Genomic DNA, 20024 nt, shown 5'->3' on the forward strand with positions numbered 1-20024 from the left:
CACCCTCCATTGAAAGCAGAACTATTAACCTCAAAACAGAAACTAAATACCTAGGGGTAATACTTGACAGTAAACTAAACTGGAACTCACACTTAGATAAGGTGAGGAAAAAGGCCATCATGGCAAACCAGATCTGCCGCAGGCTCCTAGGAAGGAACTGGGGTCTCAAACCACGAATGGCTCATTGGGCCTACGTAGCAATAATCAAACCCATGGTCGCCTACGCCTCATTGGTTTGGTGGCCAAAAACAAAACATAAGACAGCTCAACAACAGCTGGCACAAATCCAGCGGTTAGCATGTCTTAACATAACGGGTGCAATGAGATCCTGTCCGACGGCTGCTTTGGAAGTCCTACTCGGTCTCACACCGCTCCACATATATATACAAAAGGAGGCAGCCTTAAGTGCCTTATCACTGAAAACAGTTTCTTCACTCAAGTTGATGCAGGGTAATCTCAGAGGACACCTCGAGATCCTCAAAGACCCATGTCTAAATCACCTGATTGAAATTAAAACGGACCTTATACCGACGGAATACAATTTCAACCAACCGTATAAGGTCATATTTAGTAGCAGGGATGATTGGGCGAAAGGAGGGCCTCAACTAAAAAGAGGAGCCCTAGCCTGGTACACCGATGCTTCAAAGACAGTAAGATCTGGAGTAGGCATGGGCATCAGTGGACCAAATAGCCACATCAAATTGCCCCTCAGCTCGGACTTAACAATTTTCCAAGCAGAAGTTCTTGCTATAAACTTCTGCACCGCTTTGAACCTACAGAAGGGACAAAAAGGTGCATCCATAAACATTTTCACAGACAGTCGGGCCGCCTTAAAGGCAATTCAGGCCTACACGTGTGGCTCCGCACTGATCAGAGAGTGCACCAACAACCTGAGAGAACTCGCTAGGGGCAATGATGTTACCGTATGGTGGGTTCCAGGTCATAGCAACATTGAGGGCAATGAGAAGGCCGACAAGCTGACCAAAGAGGCAGCAAACACGCCCTTCATTGGACCCCAACCTGGATGTGGACTACAAAAAAGCCACCTAAAACAAATAATCAACAACTGGGAGGCTTCAAAGATAGCCTTACGCTGGAAAGAACTTCCAGGTCACAGACAAGCGAAGAGTATGATAACTCCGTCGCAAAACAAAACCAAAGAGGTTTTATGCCTCAGCAAAGGGGATCTAAGAACGCTCTCAGGCTACCTAACCGGCCATGTGCCCCTAAAACACCACCTCTTCCACATTGGACAAGCTGAGGATCAAACTTGTCGACTATGCAGCGACGAGTCAGAAACTGCTGAACATATACTGTGCAATTGCGTCGCCAGAGGACGTCTAAGGCACAACGTCTTCGGTAAAACTCCCCTGTTACTTACCGACATAAAGGTTCAAGACCTCAGGACAATACTAAGGTTCATTAAGGACCTACATTTGCCCTAAACCTTTGGAGGGCTAAAGTTACAATAGATCTTATAGGTCGCGGTAACGAGAGGGGCCGCCCTCCTCAGTCCGGCAGCAATAAAAATAATAATAATAAGACTATACCTAGAACTAGAATCATTTGGGTTTAGCCACACGTCTCTCAAGACGGCTAAACTCGAATAAATCTAGTTCTAGGTCTTGTGTTAGTACTAGTGCAATACTAGAACTAACACTAGACTGAGAACTGGAAACATTCGGGTTTAGCCGCATGTCTCTAAAGACGGCTAAACCCAAATGATTCTAGTTCTAGGTATAGTGTTAGTTCTAGTTTTACACTAGCACTATTACGACGCTTTAGCCGTCTTTAGAGATGTGTGGCTAAACCCAAATGATTCTAGTTCTAGGTATAGTGTTAGTTCTAGTTTTACACTAGCACTATTACTAATATGTAGAACTAAGACTATACCTAAAACTAGAATCATTTGGGTTTAGCCACACGTCTCTAAAGACGGCTAAACCCGAATGATTCTAGTTCTTGGTATAGTGTTAGTTCTAGTTTTATACTAGCACTATTACTAGTATGTAGAACTAAGACTATACCTAGAACTAGAATCATTTGGGTTTAGCCACAGGTCTCTAAAGACGGCTAAACCCGAATGATTCTAGTTTTTGGTATAGTGTTAGTTCTAGTTTTACACTAGCACTATTACTAGTATGTAGAACTAAGACTATACCTAGAACTAGAATCATTTGAGTTTAGCCACACATCTCTAAAGACGGCTAAACCCGAATGATTCTAGTTTTTGGTATAGTGTTAGTTCTAGTTTTACACTAGCACTATTACTAGTATGTAGAACTAAGACTATACCTAGAACTAGAATCATTTGGGTTTAGCCACACGTCTCTAAAGACGGCTAAACCCGAATGATTCTAGTTTTTGGCATAGTGTTAGTTCTAGTTTTACACTAGCACTATTACTAGTATGTAGAACTAAGACTATACCTAGAACTAGAATCATTTGAGTTTAGCCACACGTCTCTAAAGACGGCTAAACCCAAATTATTCTAGTTCTAGGTATAGCGTTAGTTCTAGTTTTACATCAGCACTATTACTAGTATGTAGAACTAAGACTATACCTAGCACTAGAATCATTTGGGTTTAGCCACACGTCTCTAAAGACGGCTAAACCCGAATGATTCTAGTTCTAGGTCTAGTGTTAGTTCTAGTTTTATTTCATTGAAAATATGAAACAACCTGGCGCTGAATAACAACAAAAACTAGAACTAATACTATCACTAGAACTAACATTAGGCCTAGAACTGAAAACATTCGGGTTTAGCCATGTGTCTTTCAAGATGGCTAGAAACTACAAAAACAGGAAAGCAAAAACTAGCACTAAACCTAGAAAACATTTTTGCCTACCAAATCGAACATTCTTCCGTAAATCTTTGTCAAATTCGAAAATTAGCAATTTCCTTACCGATTTTTTCATATAAATTATTAGGCAGATTATTATGACTAAAAAGGCAAGTTTTTTATACAAAATAAAAGAATTTTTTCAATAACACTACTCATCAATAAGTGGCACTTCATCTAAAACATGGCACAAGAATGAATCTTATCTAACACGTAAACTTTAAAAGAAGATTACTTTCAGTTATTTAATACTTTTTTGACTTAATTATTTTACCTATATAAAATATAATCATTGTAATTAAACGATCTAACTAAAAATGATAGCCTTATAAACGTCAAAACATTTTAACAGTGACAAATTATTGATTTGTTTAATGAAAATTATTCTGCAACTTAATTCACAGAGCTGTTTTAATATTATTTTTAGAAAGTAAACCTCGGTGTTGACTTTAGGTGTTATCAGCCTCGTTTGTAAGGTCAATTAATTCCTATCATTCTTATCGTTCCATTCATTTCATTATCGTTTATTTCCAACAATTATTTGAGTAAATAAAAAGGTTACCTTAAGACAAAAAGAAATTATGGCAAAATTTTGCGCTAATTTGTCGTTCATGTTCGTGGAAAGTTCTTTTTTAGAACGATACAATCTCGCCAAAAAAGCTGGTTTTAAAGCTGTTGAATCTGGATATCCGTTTGGTATCAAACAAGAAGATGTAATCCGTGCTAAAAACGATTCTGGAATTCAACAGGTTTTATTGAATGTTTACACTGGTGAATATTATTTTTTTTTTTAATTCTTTAATCAACAAGAATTATTTTTTTAAAGGAGATGTTAGTAAAGGTGAGTTAGGATTTGCTGCTATTCCAGGAAAAGAAAACGAATTTAAAGATAGCATGGAGAAAACTATTCAATTAGCAAGAAATTTAGATGTTAAAAAGTAAATGTTTAAAGATGTTTAAAAAAATTACTAATTAAAAAAATTATAGAGTCCATGTTATGTCTGGAAAAGTGGAATCCCCTTCTATGGAAAATGATGAAGTGTACATAAAAAATTTAAAACTAGCATCAGATATGCTACAAAAAGAAAACATTTTAGCTGTAATTGAACCAATTAATAATTACTCTATACCTAATTATTACATGAATTGCTATAATAAAGCATTGAATACCGTGAAAAAGGTTGGAAACCCTAACTTAAAGATCATGTTAGACATTTTTCATATGCAGCATATACGCGGAAATTTATCAAACACCATCAAAGATTTATTAGAACACACAGGACATATTCAAATCGCTCAAGTTCCAAACAGAAATGAACCAAATACTGATGGAGAAATAAACTACAAGTATTTATTAAAACTAATTCAAGAATTGGGATATAACGATTGGATTGGATTAGAGTATAAACCAACAGATCTTACATTTAAATGGATACAAGAATATGGATATCAATTATAACAGATTAATAAATGAATTTATATGTATTAATCGCTTTTATTCTATAACAACAGTAAAATATATCAATTAGATTGCTTACATAAAAAAATTTTATGTTTTTGTGTTTAATAAATTTCCTCCTGGTAAGGTTTTGAGTTTGGAGGTATTGATGATAACATATTAGAAGATTATTGGGTTTGATATGATCCTGGCCAATTAGAAATTTAATTGATTGTTTTTAATAGAGCTTTGATAAGCACAAATTAGCCTGTTACGGAAAATATAACTATAACTAAACAAAATTGCATGAAAAACTAATATGAACAAATTCAAATTGTTAAAAAATAAATCTTTGTAAAAATACTTGGAAATAATGATTGAGAACAATAAACCAGTCACCTTCCAATAATTATGGCAATTAATGCTTAATTATGTTGATAAAAGATAAATATTTAATTAAATGTAAATGTTTTATCAATATAGGCAATAACCGTGTATATTAGGTTGCCTAATTATTATAGATAGTTACAGAGCGCATGTGTTGTATGATTAATTTCGTGAAATCGTTACAAGGGGGTGCTGAAGCGAACTGTCAATCTCTTTCGAGTGTACGGTAATGGTGTGCGGCATGGTTTTGCGTCCGCAAAGTGAAACCCCGAAAGAAATCAGCGTCTGACACAGAATTCTACTGATTTTTAATCAGACGTTTTCACAAAAAACCAAGATTCCGCCGAAAAGCTCCTGCCAACCCGAGGGGTGGCATCGGAAGGTACGTTTTTATCAAGCCTCCAATTTCAGGTGGCCATGTTGTGACAATTCGTTAATTAAAACGGTTTTTTTCTATTTATATAATTAATTTTAAGCAGCATCAATCTAAAAGCTTTTATAGTCAATAAATTCGGTTATTATCACGATTTAATGCAAATAGATGTGAAGGAAGTTTTCGAAAAAGCCCTCAAAAAAATTTTTTTTTTTTTAAAAAAAATCCGTATGGTGAACGCTTGTTGTTTTAAATTGGAATTAATTAAATACTAATTAAAACGATAAACACAATTTACGTCTGTAGATATCATGTTTATTACAATAAGATAACATTAAAAGGTTATGTGGGGAAAATAAGGTAAAATTGATGTGGCAACACAGCGGAAATTTTCGAGGTTGTTGAGAGAGTGACATCACAAGTTTTCTGCGAATTGTGAAATTATTGACTTAAGTTCAAAAAAATGTGAGGTGGTTACCTATTTTGCGTCACAATCACGATGTGTGGTGATAATAGTTTAACCTTAATACCAAATCTAATTATCATTTTATTCTCTTTCGAAGATAATTGGAAATAACGACTTTATTTTTAAACATAGCGACGTGTACGTTCTGGCATGACCAATATAATTGTATTCTGAGAAAGTTGAAACGATAGTTTTTCCCCGCGGACTTTTTAAGGCTACTTAAAATCATATTAAAATAGTTTCGAATTTCTTACAAATTGCAATTTAATAGTTTTCTTGTCTTTTTGTTTTTATTATATTTTTAAATACATTAAAGCGATAAAACATAATCAGCAAAGAATGTTTTGTCTTCTGCGCCCAAGAATGTTAAGTTGCTAAATCTGTTTATAAAAATCGTGGCCTTTTCCTTATCAAATTCATCATCGCGTGATGAGTAATAGAAATTTGCACAAGTATTATAGTTAATATTGCGTAATTCTAGTTTGAAAAAAGTTCGATTGTAAAAAAAATAAAGCACAGTGTCTTTTAGGACTCTAAAAGAAAAACTTTGAATCACACAAAAATCATGGCGCCAAGAAAAGGAATGTTTATGTCAAACAAAGTGAAACCAACGGGAAGTTTCAAAGAAAATTTTAAAGCTACTAAAGCACCAAATGAGAAACCATCACAGCAAGGAAGTAGCAGCTTTTTCTTTAAACCAGATCCATCTCAAAATAAAACCATCAATGAAGGTTTTAAACCCAAAACGAGTTCAACAGAAAGGAAACCTTTTGATAAAAAAAAATGGAGAATGCAAAGGTACAGTAGAAAATACAAAGTACAGCAGTGGGAAGATAGAAGAAAAAAGGAAGTTTTGAGGGAGTATTACAAGCAAATTGATGACAGACCAAAATTTGATGTGAAAAAAATATATGATGAAAATGAGCTTGATACAAATAATGAAACTCTCCTACAAACAGAACAGGAAGAAGCCCCTATTGAAGAAAACGAATTTAAGAAGAACAAAGCAAGAAAAAAGGCTCACGAAGAATTTGAAAGGATTAAAGAAGAAAAAAAGAAATTGAAAGAGGAAATGATTAAGAAAAAAGCTGAAAAAAAAGAAGCTCTAAAAAAGAGTAAAGAAGAAAGACTTGTTAAATTTAAAAGATTGAATAGAAAAACCAAAAAGGGACAACCGATTATGAAAGATAGGATGGAATTTTTATTGGAACAGATCCAGAAGAATATGCAAAAGTGATTTTCTTTAATTTATTTTGTATTATGATTGTTTCACTGAAACTTTTTTGAATAAAAATTAATCTTAAAAAAAATCGTGTCATTCATACTTGTTATGAAAAATTTCCAAAATTTAAAATAAACCTGTTGCTAACAGAACCGCGTTTTAACAAAAAAACCTTGAATAAGTTATCAATAAAAAACAGGTTATTATCAGTTATATTTAAAGAAAAGTATCTAATAAAAATTTATCTAATTTTTTCAACTTAAAAAAATATACAGAGTGTGATACTGTGATGGCTAACTAATAAGCAACTAATTTTAATTAATTTAAAATTAAGCCAAATTATAAATAACTTTATCACGTCTCTTACTGAGATACAAAGTATGATTTATGGTTATTCCTCAAAATTAATGGTGAACTTCAAAATTGTGTTAATCTCACAGAATATGAAGTGATAAAAGTTTTTTTTTTATTATGGAAGGATGGAGAGTGAACGCAACTAAGGCGAAAAGGGAATCAGAAATGCAACAATTTGTAAAGAAAATGAAGGAAAAGGATCTAATAAAAATTTATCTGATTTTTTCAACTCAAAAAATATACAGAGTGTGATGGCCAACTAATTTTAATTAATTTTAAATGAAGCCAAAATACGAATAACTTTATCACGTCTCTTACTGAGATACCTTTCTACAAAGTATGATTTGTGGTTATTCTTTAAAATTGATGGTGAACTTCAAAATTGTGTTAGTCTCACAAAATATGAAGTGATAAAAGTTATTCTTTATTATGGAAAGTTGAAAAGTGAATGGAAGCAAGGCTGAAAGGGAATCAAAAATGCAACAATATGCAAAGAAAATGAAGGAAAAGGATCTAATAAAAATTTATCCAATTTTTTCAACTCAAAAAATATACAGAGTGTGATGGCCAACTAATAAGCAATTAATTTAAAATGAAGCCAAAATACAAATAACTTTATCACGTCTCTTACTGATTTATTGACGATACTTGACGATTTATTGTTATTCCTCAAAATTAATGGTGAACCTCAAAATGGTGTTAGTCTCACAGAATATGAACTGATAAAAGTTTTTTTTTATTATGGAAGAACGGAAAGTGAACGCAACTTAGGCGAAAAGGGAATCAGAAATGCAACAATATGTACAGAAAATGAAGAAAAATAGTGGTTAGATGTCAGATACTCATATAGAATACATTTGCGCATCTAGGATCAGTGAGAGTAAACATCTTATTTGGGGTCAGTATTGCTCCACTAGATTTTTTGTGGATGTACCATATATTTTTTAGCGTCAAGTCTATGTGATGGTATGTGATTGAAATACTACTTTTTCTTTTATTGCCACGCTTAAGTTTTTATCTTCCCTCTCCATGGGGAAGATCCAATCCATCTTTCTTACTCTCCAAACATCCTTATCACTTGCCTCTCGTCTCCACATCTGTTCCCCAAAAGAGCATTCTCCATCCCCTTGGTCTATCCGGTCTCCTTTTTGGTTCCTTTGGTTAATTTTACTTCATTTTGTTACTCTTTTTGTGTATTGGACATACGATACTTCCTTTGCAGTCGTGAGGAATCGTTTCTTCTGCTAATATGTAGTTCAATTCGGCTGGGATGTCATCCCATTCCGTCTTCCATTAATCTTATCGCATTACCTAAACTTCTTCTTTCGTTGGTGGGGGCACCGTTGTATGTATGTAGTTTCATGTGAGGTTGGTTAAACCACAGGTGGTATAACCAAAGCACTTAGGCCCAACGGTCCCTTTGTACATCCTCACGGTTTACTTCGGCCATGTGTAGGTCTATTTGGAGGAGTGAAAGATGTTCGAAGATGGCATCCGATCAGGCTGATACCGCTTCTCGCCTCGCCTTCAGTCGGGCTGGTACTCCAACGCCCAGCAATTTGAAGACGACCCCCAAGCCGGGCTGGTACTCCAACGCCCAGAAACTTGGGTGCACGGCTGAGTACCGCTCAAAGAGCGCAGACGCGCTTTCAACCCGTTTTTACGTTCACAACCTCCAACTACACATGTATCTGACGACAACCAGAGATGTTAGACTGGTTGCCGGGACCGACGGCTTAACGTCCCCTCCGAAGGACGGGAGGCGACTCGGCGTGTATTCACTGGGAATCGAACCCAGGACGCCGGCGTGGTAGCCCGAGAGCTTACCGCGGGGCCATTCACCGTTATGTCTGGTGTTCCAGTTGGTTTTGGGTTGCCCTTTTCTTCTACGTGTTTTTGAGTTACTCTCCAAGATTATTTCCTCCAGGCTTCTTTGATGGCTATGGGATCGATGGGCATTAGTGGACCAAATAGCCGCATTCAGCTCGGACATAATCATTTTTCAAGCAGAACTACTTAATATAAACTTCTGCACCGCTTTGAACCTAAAAAAGTGACAGAAAGGTGCATCCATAAACATTTTTACAGATAGTTGGGCTACCCTAAAGACAATTTAGGCCTACACGTGTGACTCCGCAATGATCAGAGAGTACCAGCAACCTGAGAGAACTCACTAGGGGTAATGATGTTACTCTATGGTGGGTTCCAGGTCACAGAGACATTAAGCGCAATGAGAAGGAAGACGCTGGAAAAAACTTCTAGGTCACAGACAAGCTAAAAGCATGATAACTCCGTCGCAAAACAAAACCAAAGAGGTTTTATGCCTCAGCGAAGGGGATCTAAGGATGCTCTCAGATTTCCTGACCGGCCATAAGCCCTAAAAGTATCACCTCTTCCACATTGGACAAGCTGAGAATCAAACATGTCGGCTTTGCAATGATATGTCAGAAACGGCTGAACATATACTATATTTTTGAGTTACTCTCCAAGATTATTTCCTCCAGGCTTCTTTGATGACTATGGGGTCGGTCAAATAACCGCAATAAATTGCCCTTCAGCTCGGACATAACCATTTTTCAAGCAGAACTACTTGACATAAACTTCTGCACCGCTTTGAACCTAAAAAAGTGACAGAAAGGTGCATCCATAAAGTTTTTCACAGATAGTTGGGCCACTCTAAAGACAATTCAGGCCTACATATGTGACTCCGTAATGATCAGAGAGTACCAGCAACCTGAGAGAACTCACTAGGGGTAATGATGTTACTCTATGGAACCCAGGTCACAGAGACATTAAGCGCAATGAGAAGGAAGACGCTGGAAAAAACTTCTAGGTCACAGACAAGCTAAAAGCATGATAACTCCATCGCAAAACAAAACCAAAGAGGTTTTATGCCTCAGCGAAGGGGATCTAAGGACGCTCTCAGATTTCCTGACCGGCCATGAGCCCTAAAAGTATCACCTCTTCCACATTGGACAAGCTGAGAATCAAACATGTCGGCTTTGCAATGATATGTCAGAAACGGCTGAACATATACTATGTCTATACATAGAGGCCGCCTAAGACACAAAATTTTTGGTACCTACACCAATTTAGCAGGATCTAATTTATATAATCTTCTGCAAGGAGTATCTAGTCATCATTTGCAAGCAATATCTCGTCTTCTATTAGCAATATATAGTCTTCTGCCAGTAGTATTTCGTCTTCTATTAGCAATATGTAGTCTTCTCCCAGCAGTATCTAGTCTTCTGCAAATACTTTCTAGTCTTTCGATTCATACAATCTTCTGTAAAACGTATATAGTCTTCTTCCAGCAGTATTTAATCTTTTGTAAGTGGCATCTCATCTTCTGATAAATGTAATCTTTTGCAGTGAGTCTTCAATTAGACTACAAATAGTCTTCTGTCAGTACTATCTCATCTTCTATTAGCAATATATAGTCTTCTGCCAGCAGTATCTTGATAATTTTTTGCAATTACAATTCCTTTGAAGAACTGATAACTTATCCGCGAAACTGTACGGAATACCAAAAAAATAAAATATAATATAAATTATATATTATATAAAGGAACAAGACCTTGGAACAATACTAAGGTTCATTAACTTTTGAAGGTTTAAAGTTACAATAGAACTTATTTATCAGCCCGGTAGCAATAATAATAATGGAGTCGCTGGTCATATTTTCTTCTTTATTTCTGAATATTGGTCTTACTCTTGCCATATTTTTTATTGTATTAATGATTTAGGTCTGCTTGCTAAACTGAGCATATACAATTAACTTCAAAGATGTTGGAGGATTGAAATAATTTATTGCGTTGTAATGGAGTTAAATATTAATTTTTAACCAAAAAAATTAAATGCAAAAACAAATTTTTGTGGTTCTAAAAAAAGTTGGTCAATAAAATATAAATCCAAACTATAACCACTATAATTCAGTATTATCTTGTTCGATTACGCGTCGTTATCAAAGTACAATAAACTGAACAACGTTGTCCATAAGAAATTAACGTCACAAAGTTGTTTAAGTTGTTGATTCTAACTGAGAAACTTTTATTATATTTATTTGTAAATAACGATAAAATCCGTAAAAAACAACTTTGCATTGCATATTTTTTGATAATTCAACGCCACGCGTTAATCATTGGGTTAAATAAAAAACAAATCCGTCTCATTGGAATTTTACGTTTTCATATCAACGAAAAATTGAGAAAAAAGAAATTAATTAAAATACTAAATCGGATTGAACTCGATTGGGTCCAATAAAACCGAACTAAATATAATGAATCAATCAAAATTAATAAACAACGCTAAATATTGCTTAAGTAGTTATTTATTGAATTTCATAAATAGTTGATTATAATTTAATTTTTAAAGAAAAAAAATTAATTCCTTGACCTTATTATTTCTTTTTTAAATCTGTCGTTAATTGGATTAAACTTGATACCCAAAATAAAAATTTAGTGTAGATTTTTGGCGCCAAGTCCAAAAAAATTATTAATCGGATACTGGAAGCGGCTGTATCCAGTACCATCCCACCACTACATTTGAAAACAATGTTCATAAACGGGTGACATAAGTAGGATCCAAGTCTAAACGATTATCGCTTATCTTTTTCGGCCGCCCCACTGCTATGTTTGTACAATGATTGATAATAACGAGTAAAAAGATATGGGGGAATCGTAAGTATAAAACGTTGCTCGCGCCTGTTTAGAATCATTTATATTTAACGTGACCCGTTACTAAGAGCACCCAAAACCAGTCTATTAAAAATTTAATAGGTAAAAACCGTCCGAAGATATTGTGCGCCGATTAGAAACTACCGTGTTTCTCTTTCTTTACATTAACTTTTTTTTTTGGTGGCCAAATTAGATTTTGGCCGCTCTATTCTGACGGGACGAGTGCTTCGTGAATGTTTTTATGTAAAATAGAGGAGGGAACCTGTTGCTTCCGACACCATCAGGTAAATCTAAGAAAAAATTATTAAATTCAATTTGTTAAACACTAAAATGATTCTTTGAATTTAAGGATCATTCTTCACAAATGATGTAAGATTTGTTAATCGATATTAACGGACACGAAGACAATGGTATTAATGAATGATGTAATTTAGTGTAAAAATTTACATCTGCTAAAATTAGATTTTGAATACCACAAATTTTCTAGAATACTAGTTGAAGTGAATACGATAGCAAATTGTAATTTCTTATAACTATTCGATTTTTTTAATAAAAATCAAAACATCAATATAAATTTATTTCTCCTGAAGCTTTAAAACAGACTGAAAAGTATTTATTATTGGCTTAGAATGTTTATCAAATTCGTTTTTTAAGTTATGGTTTTTTAATGCAAGTTTTAATAATTTATTTGCCGAGTAGGTTAGGTCTTTTGAAATAGTGTTTCGGGTCCCTTGTTGAAACCTTCTTCAGAAACACTTGACTTTGAACTATCTTGATATGCATCTGTAGAAATCGATTATGATAATAATTTCCTAAAATATTAATTTCGTGGATTTGGGGCATAAAGCATTTTCAATTCAGCTTTTATGCCCTTGCAATAAATTTGTGTTGGCAATTGGATATCATTATAAATTTCAGTGTTTAATTTAATAATGCATTCAGACCGTGGTTAAATAGATATGCTGCAGCAATTTGTTGGTACGTATATGGGGTAGTTATAAATATGCAATTTCCCAAACCAACATTTTTGATTTTTAGTGAACATAAATTGAACTAATTTGAAATAACTATGGATATTTATTAATGATAAATTGTTTAAAAAACATTTAATCTTTATTTTAAATAAAGGTAACCAACCCTTTTTTTAAAATTTAATCAGTTTTTGTTTATTTGGACTTGAATTACTTTCCGTACGAACACGAGGAAACCATACAATGTATTTCACTTAAGATGGAATATACAAAAATATATTTCCATAGAAACCAGGGCTTCATAAAAATATAGATACAACAATTTAGCGCTGAATAACATATAAAACTGGACTAACACTAGCACTAGAACCAAAAACATTCGGGTTTAGCCATACGTCTCTTAAGACAGCTAAACTAGAATGTTTCTAGTTCTAGGTCAAATGTTAGTTGTAGTGACAGTGCTAGGTAGCGCTAGTTAGCATTCAATATCACTATGTTCTACATTTTTATCGAACGAAAACTAGAACTAACACTAGACCGAGAACTAGAAACTGTCTAGTGTTAGTTCTAGTTTTACACTATCACTAAAACTAACACAAGACCTAGAACTCAAATCATTCGGCTTTAGCCGTTTTGAAAGACGTGCGGCTAAATCCGAATGTTTCTAGTTTTCGGTCTAGTGTTAATTCTAGTTTTGCACTATCTGTAGAATTAAAACAAGACCTACAACTAGAATCATTCGGGTTTAGTCGTTTTGAAAGACGTGCGGCTAAATCCGAATGTTTCTAGTTCACGGTCTAGTGTTAATTCTAGTTTTGCACTATCCGTAGAAATAAAACAAGACCTACAACTAGAATCATTCGGGTTTAGCCGTTTTGAAAGACGTGCGGCTAAATCCAAATATTTCTAGTTCTAGATCTAATAAATTAATGAATTTCTCCATTGTCTTCAGGTAAATTATAGTAATCGATGAAATTAATACAAAACCTACCTCTGAAGATTAAACTTTATTCAAAAAATTTTGTTCTCAACGACCGGTTTCGATTTTTATACAATCGTCTTCAGGTTGTTTGCTACGAATTAAACATAGGTCAAAATATCACAAAAACGCATCAAAATTAACATGTATTTACCGTCAAAAAAGATTCAATTCTTCAGGAAAAAATGGAGGCATGTCACTTCTATTTTAGTATGTTACAGAGAAAATTCCTTTGAGGATATGTCGTGTTTTTTTGTCAAACTATTGTTAAAATTACAAAATAAAACGTTAAATCTTACAAAAAACGTTTCTTACACTTAAAAATTGCAGATATAATAGGTTTTGGAATTAGGATGTCCGAAAATATAACAATTACTTTTTTGACGGTAAATACATGTTAATGCGTTTTTGTGATATTTTGATCTATGTTTAATTCGTAGCAAACAACCTGAAGACGGTTATATAAAAATAGAAACCGGTTGTTGAGAACAAAATTTTTTGATATAATTTAATCATCAAACGTACATTTTGTATTTTTTTCATCGATTTCTAGATCTAATGTTAGTTCTAGTGGCAGTGCAAGAACTAACACTATACCTAGAACTGGAATCATTTGGGTTTAGCCGCACGTCTCTAAAGACGGCTAAACCCAAAGGATTCTAGGTTCTAGGTGTAGTGTTAGTTCTACATAGTAACAGTGCTAGTATAAAACTAGAACTGACAGTATACCTAGAACTAGACACATTCGGGTTTAGCCGTCTTTAGAGCCGTGCGGCTAAACCCAAATGATTCTAGTACTAGGTATAGTGTTAATTCCACATGGTAATAATGTTAGTGTAAAACTAGAACAAATACTATAACTAGAACTAGAATCATTCGGGTTTAGCCGTCTTTAGAACCGTGCGGCTAAACCCAAATGATTCTAGATCTAGGTACAGTGTTACTTCCCCATACTAATAGTGCTAGTGTAAAACTACAACTAACACTAGACCTAAAACTAAAAACATTCGGGTTTAACCTTACGTCTCTTAAGACCGAACCTAAGAGTTATCTAGTTTTACACTATCACTAGAACTAACACAAGACCTAGAAGTCAAATCATTCGGGTTTAGCCGTCTTGAGAGACGTGCGGCTAAACCCGAATGTTTCTAGTTGTACGTCTAGTGTTGATTCTAGTTTTACACTATCACTAGAACTAACACAAGACCTAGAAGTCAACTCATTCGGGTTTAGCATTCTTGAGAGATGTGCGGCTAAATCCGAATGTTTGTAGTTGTACGTCTAGTGTTAGTTCTAGTTTTACACTAGCACTATCACTTGAACTAACACAAGACCTACAACTAGAATCATTCGGGTTTAGCCGTCTTGAGAGACGTGTGGCTAAATCCGAATGTTTCTAGTTGTACGTCTAGTGTTAGTTCTAGTTTTATACTAGCAATATCACTAGAACTAACACAAGACCTAGAACAAGAATCATTCGGGTTTAGCCGTCTTGAGAGACGTGTGGCTAAATCCGAATGTTTCTAGTTCTAGGTCTAGTACTAATTCTGGTTTTAATTGTTATTCAGCGTTAGATGGTGGTATATTTTTATTGAATGAAAACTAGAATTAACACTAGACCTATATCCAGAAACATTCGGGTTTAGCCGTCTTTAGAGACGTGCGGCTAATCCCAAATGATTCTAGTACTAGGTATAGTGTTAGTTCTACATAGTAATAGTGCTAGTGTAAAACTAGAACTAACACTATACCTAGAACTAGAATCATTCGGGTTTAGCCGTCTTTAGAACCGTGCGGCTAAACCCAAATGATTCTAGATCTAGGTACAGTGTTACTTCCCCATACTAATAGTGCTAGTGTAAAACTACAACTAACACTAGACCTAGAACTAAAAACATTCGGGTTTAGCCTTACGTCTCTTAAGACAGAAACTAAGAGTTATCTAGTTTTACACTATCACTAGAAATCCTAGACCTAGAAGTCAAATCATTCGGGTTTAGCCGTTTTGACAGACGTGCGGCTAAATCCGAATGTTTCTAGTTCTCGGTCTAGTGTTGATTCTAGTTTTGCACTATCACTAGAATTAACTCAAGACCTAAGAACTAGGAATCATTCGGGTTTAGCCGTCTTGAGAGACGTGCGGCTAAATCCGAATGTTTCTAGTTGTACGTCTAGTGTTAGTTCTAGTTTTACACTAGCACTATCACTAGAACTAACACAAGACCTAGAACTAGAATCATTCGGGTTTAGCCGTCTTGAGAGACGTGTGGCTAAATCCGAATGTTTCTAGTTGTACGACTTGTGTTAGTTCTAGTTTTACACTAGCACTATCACTAGAACTAACACAAGACCTAGAACTAGAATCATTCGGGTTTAGCCGTCTTGAGAGACGTGCGGCTAAATCCGAATGTTTCTAATTCTTGGTCTAGCGTTAGTTCTAGTTTTGCACTAGCACAATCACTAGAACTAACACAAGACCTAGAACTAGAATCATTCGGGTTTAGCCGTTTTGAGAGACGTGCGGCTAAATCCGAATGTTTCTAGTTCTTGGTCTAGTATTAGTTCTAGTGATTGTGCTAGTGTAAAAGTAATCTGAATTTCTGTCAATAACAATCTTTCGATGCATAGAAACGATTGAACGTTTTCAACATTTCAACACAATCTTTCTTCATTTTGATCATTTCCGATTGGGAAATTGTGGATTTCTCTTCCCACATTAAATTAGTAAACATCGGTTATTTTTGGTGATTTTTAAAATTCCTGGAATTCATCTCAGTCTTATTTATTTCTATATTTACTTGCTTTATCAATATGAAATTCAAGTATATTTCAATGTATCAATTCTAAATATATGGTCCGTTTTTTAATCGTGATATTTCTTTGGAATCGCCAGATCGATAACGGAGCTGGTGAAGTTCATCACCCCTAAATGTCATCTATTACTGCTTTAACCTTGCATAAAAACGCTTTATATTTCTCGTTTGTATTTACAACCTAGTTATATCAAATTTAATGATTTATGTAATTTATGTATGTTTCGTTAGGCACCAGTATTAAATACAATTTTTATTATTATCTACAATTTAGAGACGTAAATTGCATGCCTTTGTTAAATTCTACTCAACAAGTTTTACATTATATTCCCATTTATCAATATTAATTACACAAACTTATGATAATGCAACAACGTATTGCTATCAGGGACGATTAAAAATTTAAGCATAGAATTCATAGATCTCGGATAACGAGTGAACCATGACATTTTTTTATCATAGCTTAAAGATAACATAGTTTAAAAGCGATAACCTGACCTGCAACGTACTAAGTTAGTTTCGTTGTCTTAAAAAAATTATTCAATATTTATTACGTAATGGTTATATATATAAAGGTTATAAGATTTTTGTTTGACTGACGTGTTTTTTTGTTGGTTTTAGGGTTGCGTTGTGACGACCGTTACACCGGAAATCGGCAGCGAGCACCTTCCGTTCAATTGGAAGTTATACCTAAACGCTGAGCCGCCGTGGTGCTGCTAGCTAAACGACTCGTTTGAGTAGCTGAACCCCCCCATTACCCCGCACACACAAACTGCGCGATTCTGAGCGCATAGCTGCCTCCTTGCTTTTTTCAACCGACCGCCCAAACACCGAAATTAATATCCCTAGATTATAAGAATTATCACTAAGTTCCCTGTTCAATCAATTCAAGGCCGGTTTATTTGTTAACTTTATATCCTTCGACACCATGAGGGCCGATACTTTGAGTTTGGACGAACGCGTCCATGTCCTCGATTCTCAAACCAATGTCTGGACTGTTATCGACCAAATTGCAAACACTGGTATGCAAGAAGAAGCTTTTTATGTTTGTGACATTGGCAATATTGTCCATAAACATAAAATTTGGACTAGCGCTATGCCAAGAGTGAAACCATTTTATGGTAATTTCAAATTTAAATGATTTAAAATATTTTCTTAACTAATTTTTTTATTTTTAGCTGTTAAATGTAACGATAGTTTAACTGTTTTGGAAGTCTTGGCAGCTTTAGGAACGGGTTTTGATTGTGCTTCAAAGGCTGAGATAAATAAAGTTTTATCCCTTGGAGTACAATCGAATCGAATTATTTTCGCTAATCCAGCAAAACCAAACAGTCACATTAAACACGCCGTCGCCACTGGAGTCGATTTGATGACTTTCGATAACGAAACTGAACTTTATAAAGTTAAGGATTTATATCCTGACGCTAGGTATGTTTATTTTTTGTTATTAATTTTGTTGTGGGGCTACATAAAAGTGTTTTAGAATGGTCATCCGAATCCGGCAGGATGCTACAGTTTCCCAATGCCCCTTGGGAATGAAATTCGGGTGTAACGCAATAACTGAAGCACCGCAACTATTGAAACTCGCCCGCGAATTGGGTATTAACGTTGTTGGGGTTAGTTTCCATGTTGGTTCTGGATGTAAAGATCCCCCAGTTTTTCGAAAAGCCATTGCTGCCGCTAGGAGCGTTTTCGATTACGCAAAAACGTTGGATTTTAATTTTAATTTGTTGGATATTGGAGGAGGATTTCCTGGTGATTTTGGAACATCCATCGATAGAATTGCCGAAATTGTAAATGCTGCACTTGATGACTACTTCCCAGATCCTTCTGTAGATGTTATTGCTGAACCAGGAAGGTATTATGTTAGTTCTGCATATACTTTGGCTTGCAATATCCATTCCATAAGAACTGTTAATAATAAAAATGGAGATAAACATTATATGTACTACATTAATGATGGTGTTTATGGAAGTTTTAATTGTATCTTGTATGATCACCAAAAAGTTGTTGCGCAACCTTTAAAAGTAATATAAAAAAACTTTAATTTATTAGATATTTATTTAATTTAATTTTAGGAATATCCTGATTCTGACTTAAAAAGTAGCAGTGTTTGGGGACCAACTTGTGATGCTTTGGATGAAGTTCTACCAAATGTATTATTACCAGAACTGCATTTGGGTGACTGGTTAATTTTTGAAAATATGGGAGCTTACACATTACCTGTGGCAAGTCCTTTCAATGGTTTTCCCATACCTAAAGTTCATATTGTTGCAAATGAAAACGTTTGGTTATTACTAAAAGATCTACTACCTCTAACTGAAGGTCATTTTATTATTGGAAGTAGATCTCCAGAACGCTTAGCGATGGAAATTACCGATGGAGAACCTTGGAGCTTGCCAACAATGCCCATAACTATTCCAGTCCGCGGAAAAGATGGAAAAATAGAAGAGCACGTTTTGGAGTTTGTCGAAATGTGTCAATAGCAGAAGGATATGGACAGTGCAAGAAAAGGAAACAAGATCAAATTTAATATTTTAATTGATTATCTAACGTTTAAATTTTTATTTTCTATATGTAACGTTTTTTCGAAGCACTTTTTTCTTAGAACCCTAGAACGTGGAGACGACGAAGTCACAAATATTTAGTGATAATTCAATGTAATCTTAATTGGAGAACGAAGCCGTTAGTTTTTTTGGGTAATATTTCAAGTACTTCATCATACGAAATAGTCTTGTGGGAAAAATGACAGAAATAATAAACTTGAATAATAATCAAATTTAAATTAAATGTTGATTGAGCAAGGGGGCAGCTTAAGCTTACTGATAAAGTGTAACAATGTATGATATTGACTCGTTCATCATTTCTAATGCAGACAACAATTTATGTTTTCACAAAGGAAATCGTGTATCAGTCAATATACTATTTACATTCTTGCTTGTATTGTTGTAATTTATATAGTTATCTATGGACATGTATACTTTCAATAAATGTACTGCATTATGATTGATTTGTTTTGAATTTCTTTTGGCTTTGAGGCTCTGTTGAGAAATGTTTATCAAAAGGTCTCCATTGCTTAGCTCCTATATCTTCAGCACATCTGCGTGCGTTTAAACTAAAAATAACCTACTCCTGCAAAAAGTTTTTGAGTTGTTCAGAATCCATTCCTGCTTTAGTAACTGTTAATTTTTTACAGTGAATCCAGTGAAATTTATATTTGCCATCAAAAAGCAATTTTTTGATTTTAATTTGTTTTTATCACCAGAAGTCCTTGATCGATTACATTTAGATACTTATTTCTTGCTACGTACGCTTCAGGATTTTTTCAAAGAATTTCGCAGTTGGTGTTAGCAGAAATAAAACTAAAACTAGAAACTTCCGGGGCATAACACCCGACAGTTTCTAGTTTTAGTTTTATTTCACATTTTGTACTTTTAACATTAAATCATTAGAACCATACTGGTTTCTTTCTTATCAATGTTTTGTAACCTATCATACCGCT

General features: G+C 34.6%; 3 protein-coding genes and 1 long non-coding RNA gene across 5 annotated transcripts; 3 read left to right on the top strand and 1 right to left on the bottom strand.

Moving 5' to 3' along the window:
• The first annotated feature begins 3268 nt into the window (after positions 1-3268).
• Positions 3269-4328, top strand: LOC111423656 (hydroxypyruvate isomerase-like protein Gip). The gene is made up of 3 exons (XM_023056925.2): positions 3269-3614; positions 3670-3781; positions 3831-4328. Exons 1-3 carry the CDS (start codon positions 3425-3427, stop codon positions 4300-4302), a joined length of 774 nt encoding a protein of 257 aa, XP_022912693.2. The 5' UTR covers positions 3269-3424; the 3' UTR covers positions 4303-4328.
• Positions 4329-4874: 546 nt separating this feature from the next.
• Positions 4875-19528, top strand: LOC111423655 (ornithine decarboxylase 1-like). 2 transcript variants are annotated; one of them, XM_023056923.2, is made up of 5 exons: positions 4875-5050; positions 17144-17643; positions 17701-17950; positions 18006-18549; positions 18601-19528. In XM_023056923.2, the coding sequence occupies exons 2-5, from the start codon at positions 17451-17453 to the stop codon at positions 19006-19008; spliced, it is 1395 nt and encodes a 464-aa protein (XP_022912691.2). In that variant the 5' UTR covers positions 4875-5050; positions 17144-17450; the 3' UTR covers positions 19009-19528. The 2 variants fall into 2 exon arrangements, with proteins under 2 accessions (XP_022912691.2, XP_022912692.2); XM_023056924.2 differs by lacking the exon at positions 4875-5050 and adding an exon at positions 11805-12043.
• LOC139430827 (uncharacterized) lies at positions 5335-6002 on the bottom strand. Its single transcript, XR_011641199.1, has 2 exons — positions 5520-6002; positions 5335-5467 (listed from the first exon to the last, which is right to left on the bottom strand). It is a non-coding gene; the product is annotated as an uncharacterized lncRNA (long non-coding RNA).
• LOC111423654 (uncharacterized) lies at positions 6073-6744 on the top strand. Its single transcript, XM_071198338.1, has one exon. It carries the CDS (start codon positions 6073-6075, stop codon positions 6742-6744), a length of 672 nt encoding a protein of 223 aa, XP_071054439.1.
• Positions 19529-20024: the final 496 nt, after the last annotated feature.

This window comes from Onthophagus taurus, chromosome 7, assembly GCF_036711975.1.
Source record: "Onthophagus taurus isolate NC chromosome 7, IU_Otau_3.0, whole genome shotgun sequence".
NCBI lineage: Eukaryota > Metazoa > Arthropoda > Insecta > Coleoptera > Scarabaeidae > Onthophagus > Onthophagus taurus.

Bases quoted from the DNA above. Each gene is read 5' to 3' on its own strand.
- LOC111423656 (XM_023056925.2), top strand. From the start codon at position 3,425: ATGGCAAAATTTTGCGCTAATTTGTCGTTCATGTTCGTGGAAAGTTCT. The intron at 3,615-3,669 runs GTGAATATTATT...ATTTTTTTAAAG, and splicing joins TTTATTGAATGTTTACACTG to GAGATGTTAGTAAAGGTGAG. The intron at 3,782-3,830 runs GTAAATGTTTAA...AAAAAATTATAG, and splicing joins AGAAATTTAGATGTTAAAAA to AGTCCATGTTATGTCTGGAA.
- LOC111423654 (XM_071198338.1), top strand. From the start codon at position 6,073: ATGGCGCCAAGAAAAGGAATGTTTATGTCAAACAAAGTGAAACCAACG.
- LOC111423655 (XM_023056923.2), top strand. From the start codon at position 17,451: ATGAGGGCCGATACTTTGAGTTTGGACGAACGCGTCCATGTCCTCGAT. The intron at 17,951-18,005 runs GTATGTTTATTT...AAAGTGTTTTAG, and splicing joins GATTTATATCCTGACGCTAG to AATGGTCATCCGAATCCGGC. The intron at 18,550-18,600 runs GTAATATAAAAA...ATTTAATTTTAG, and splicing joins TTGTTGCGCAACCTTTAAAA to GAATATCCTGATTCTGACTT.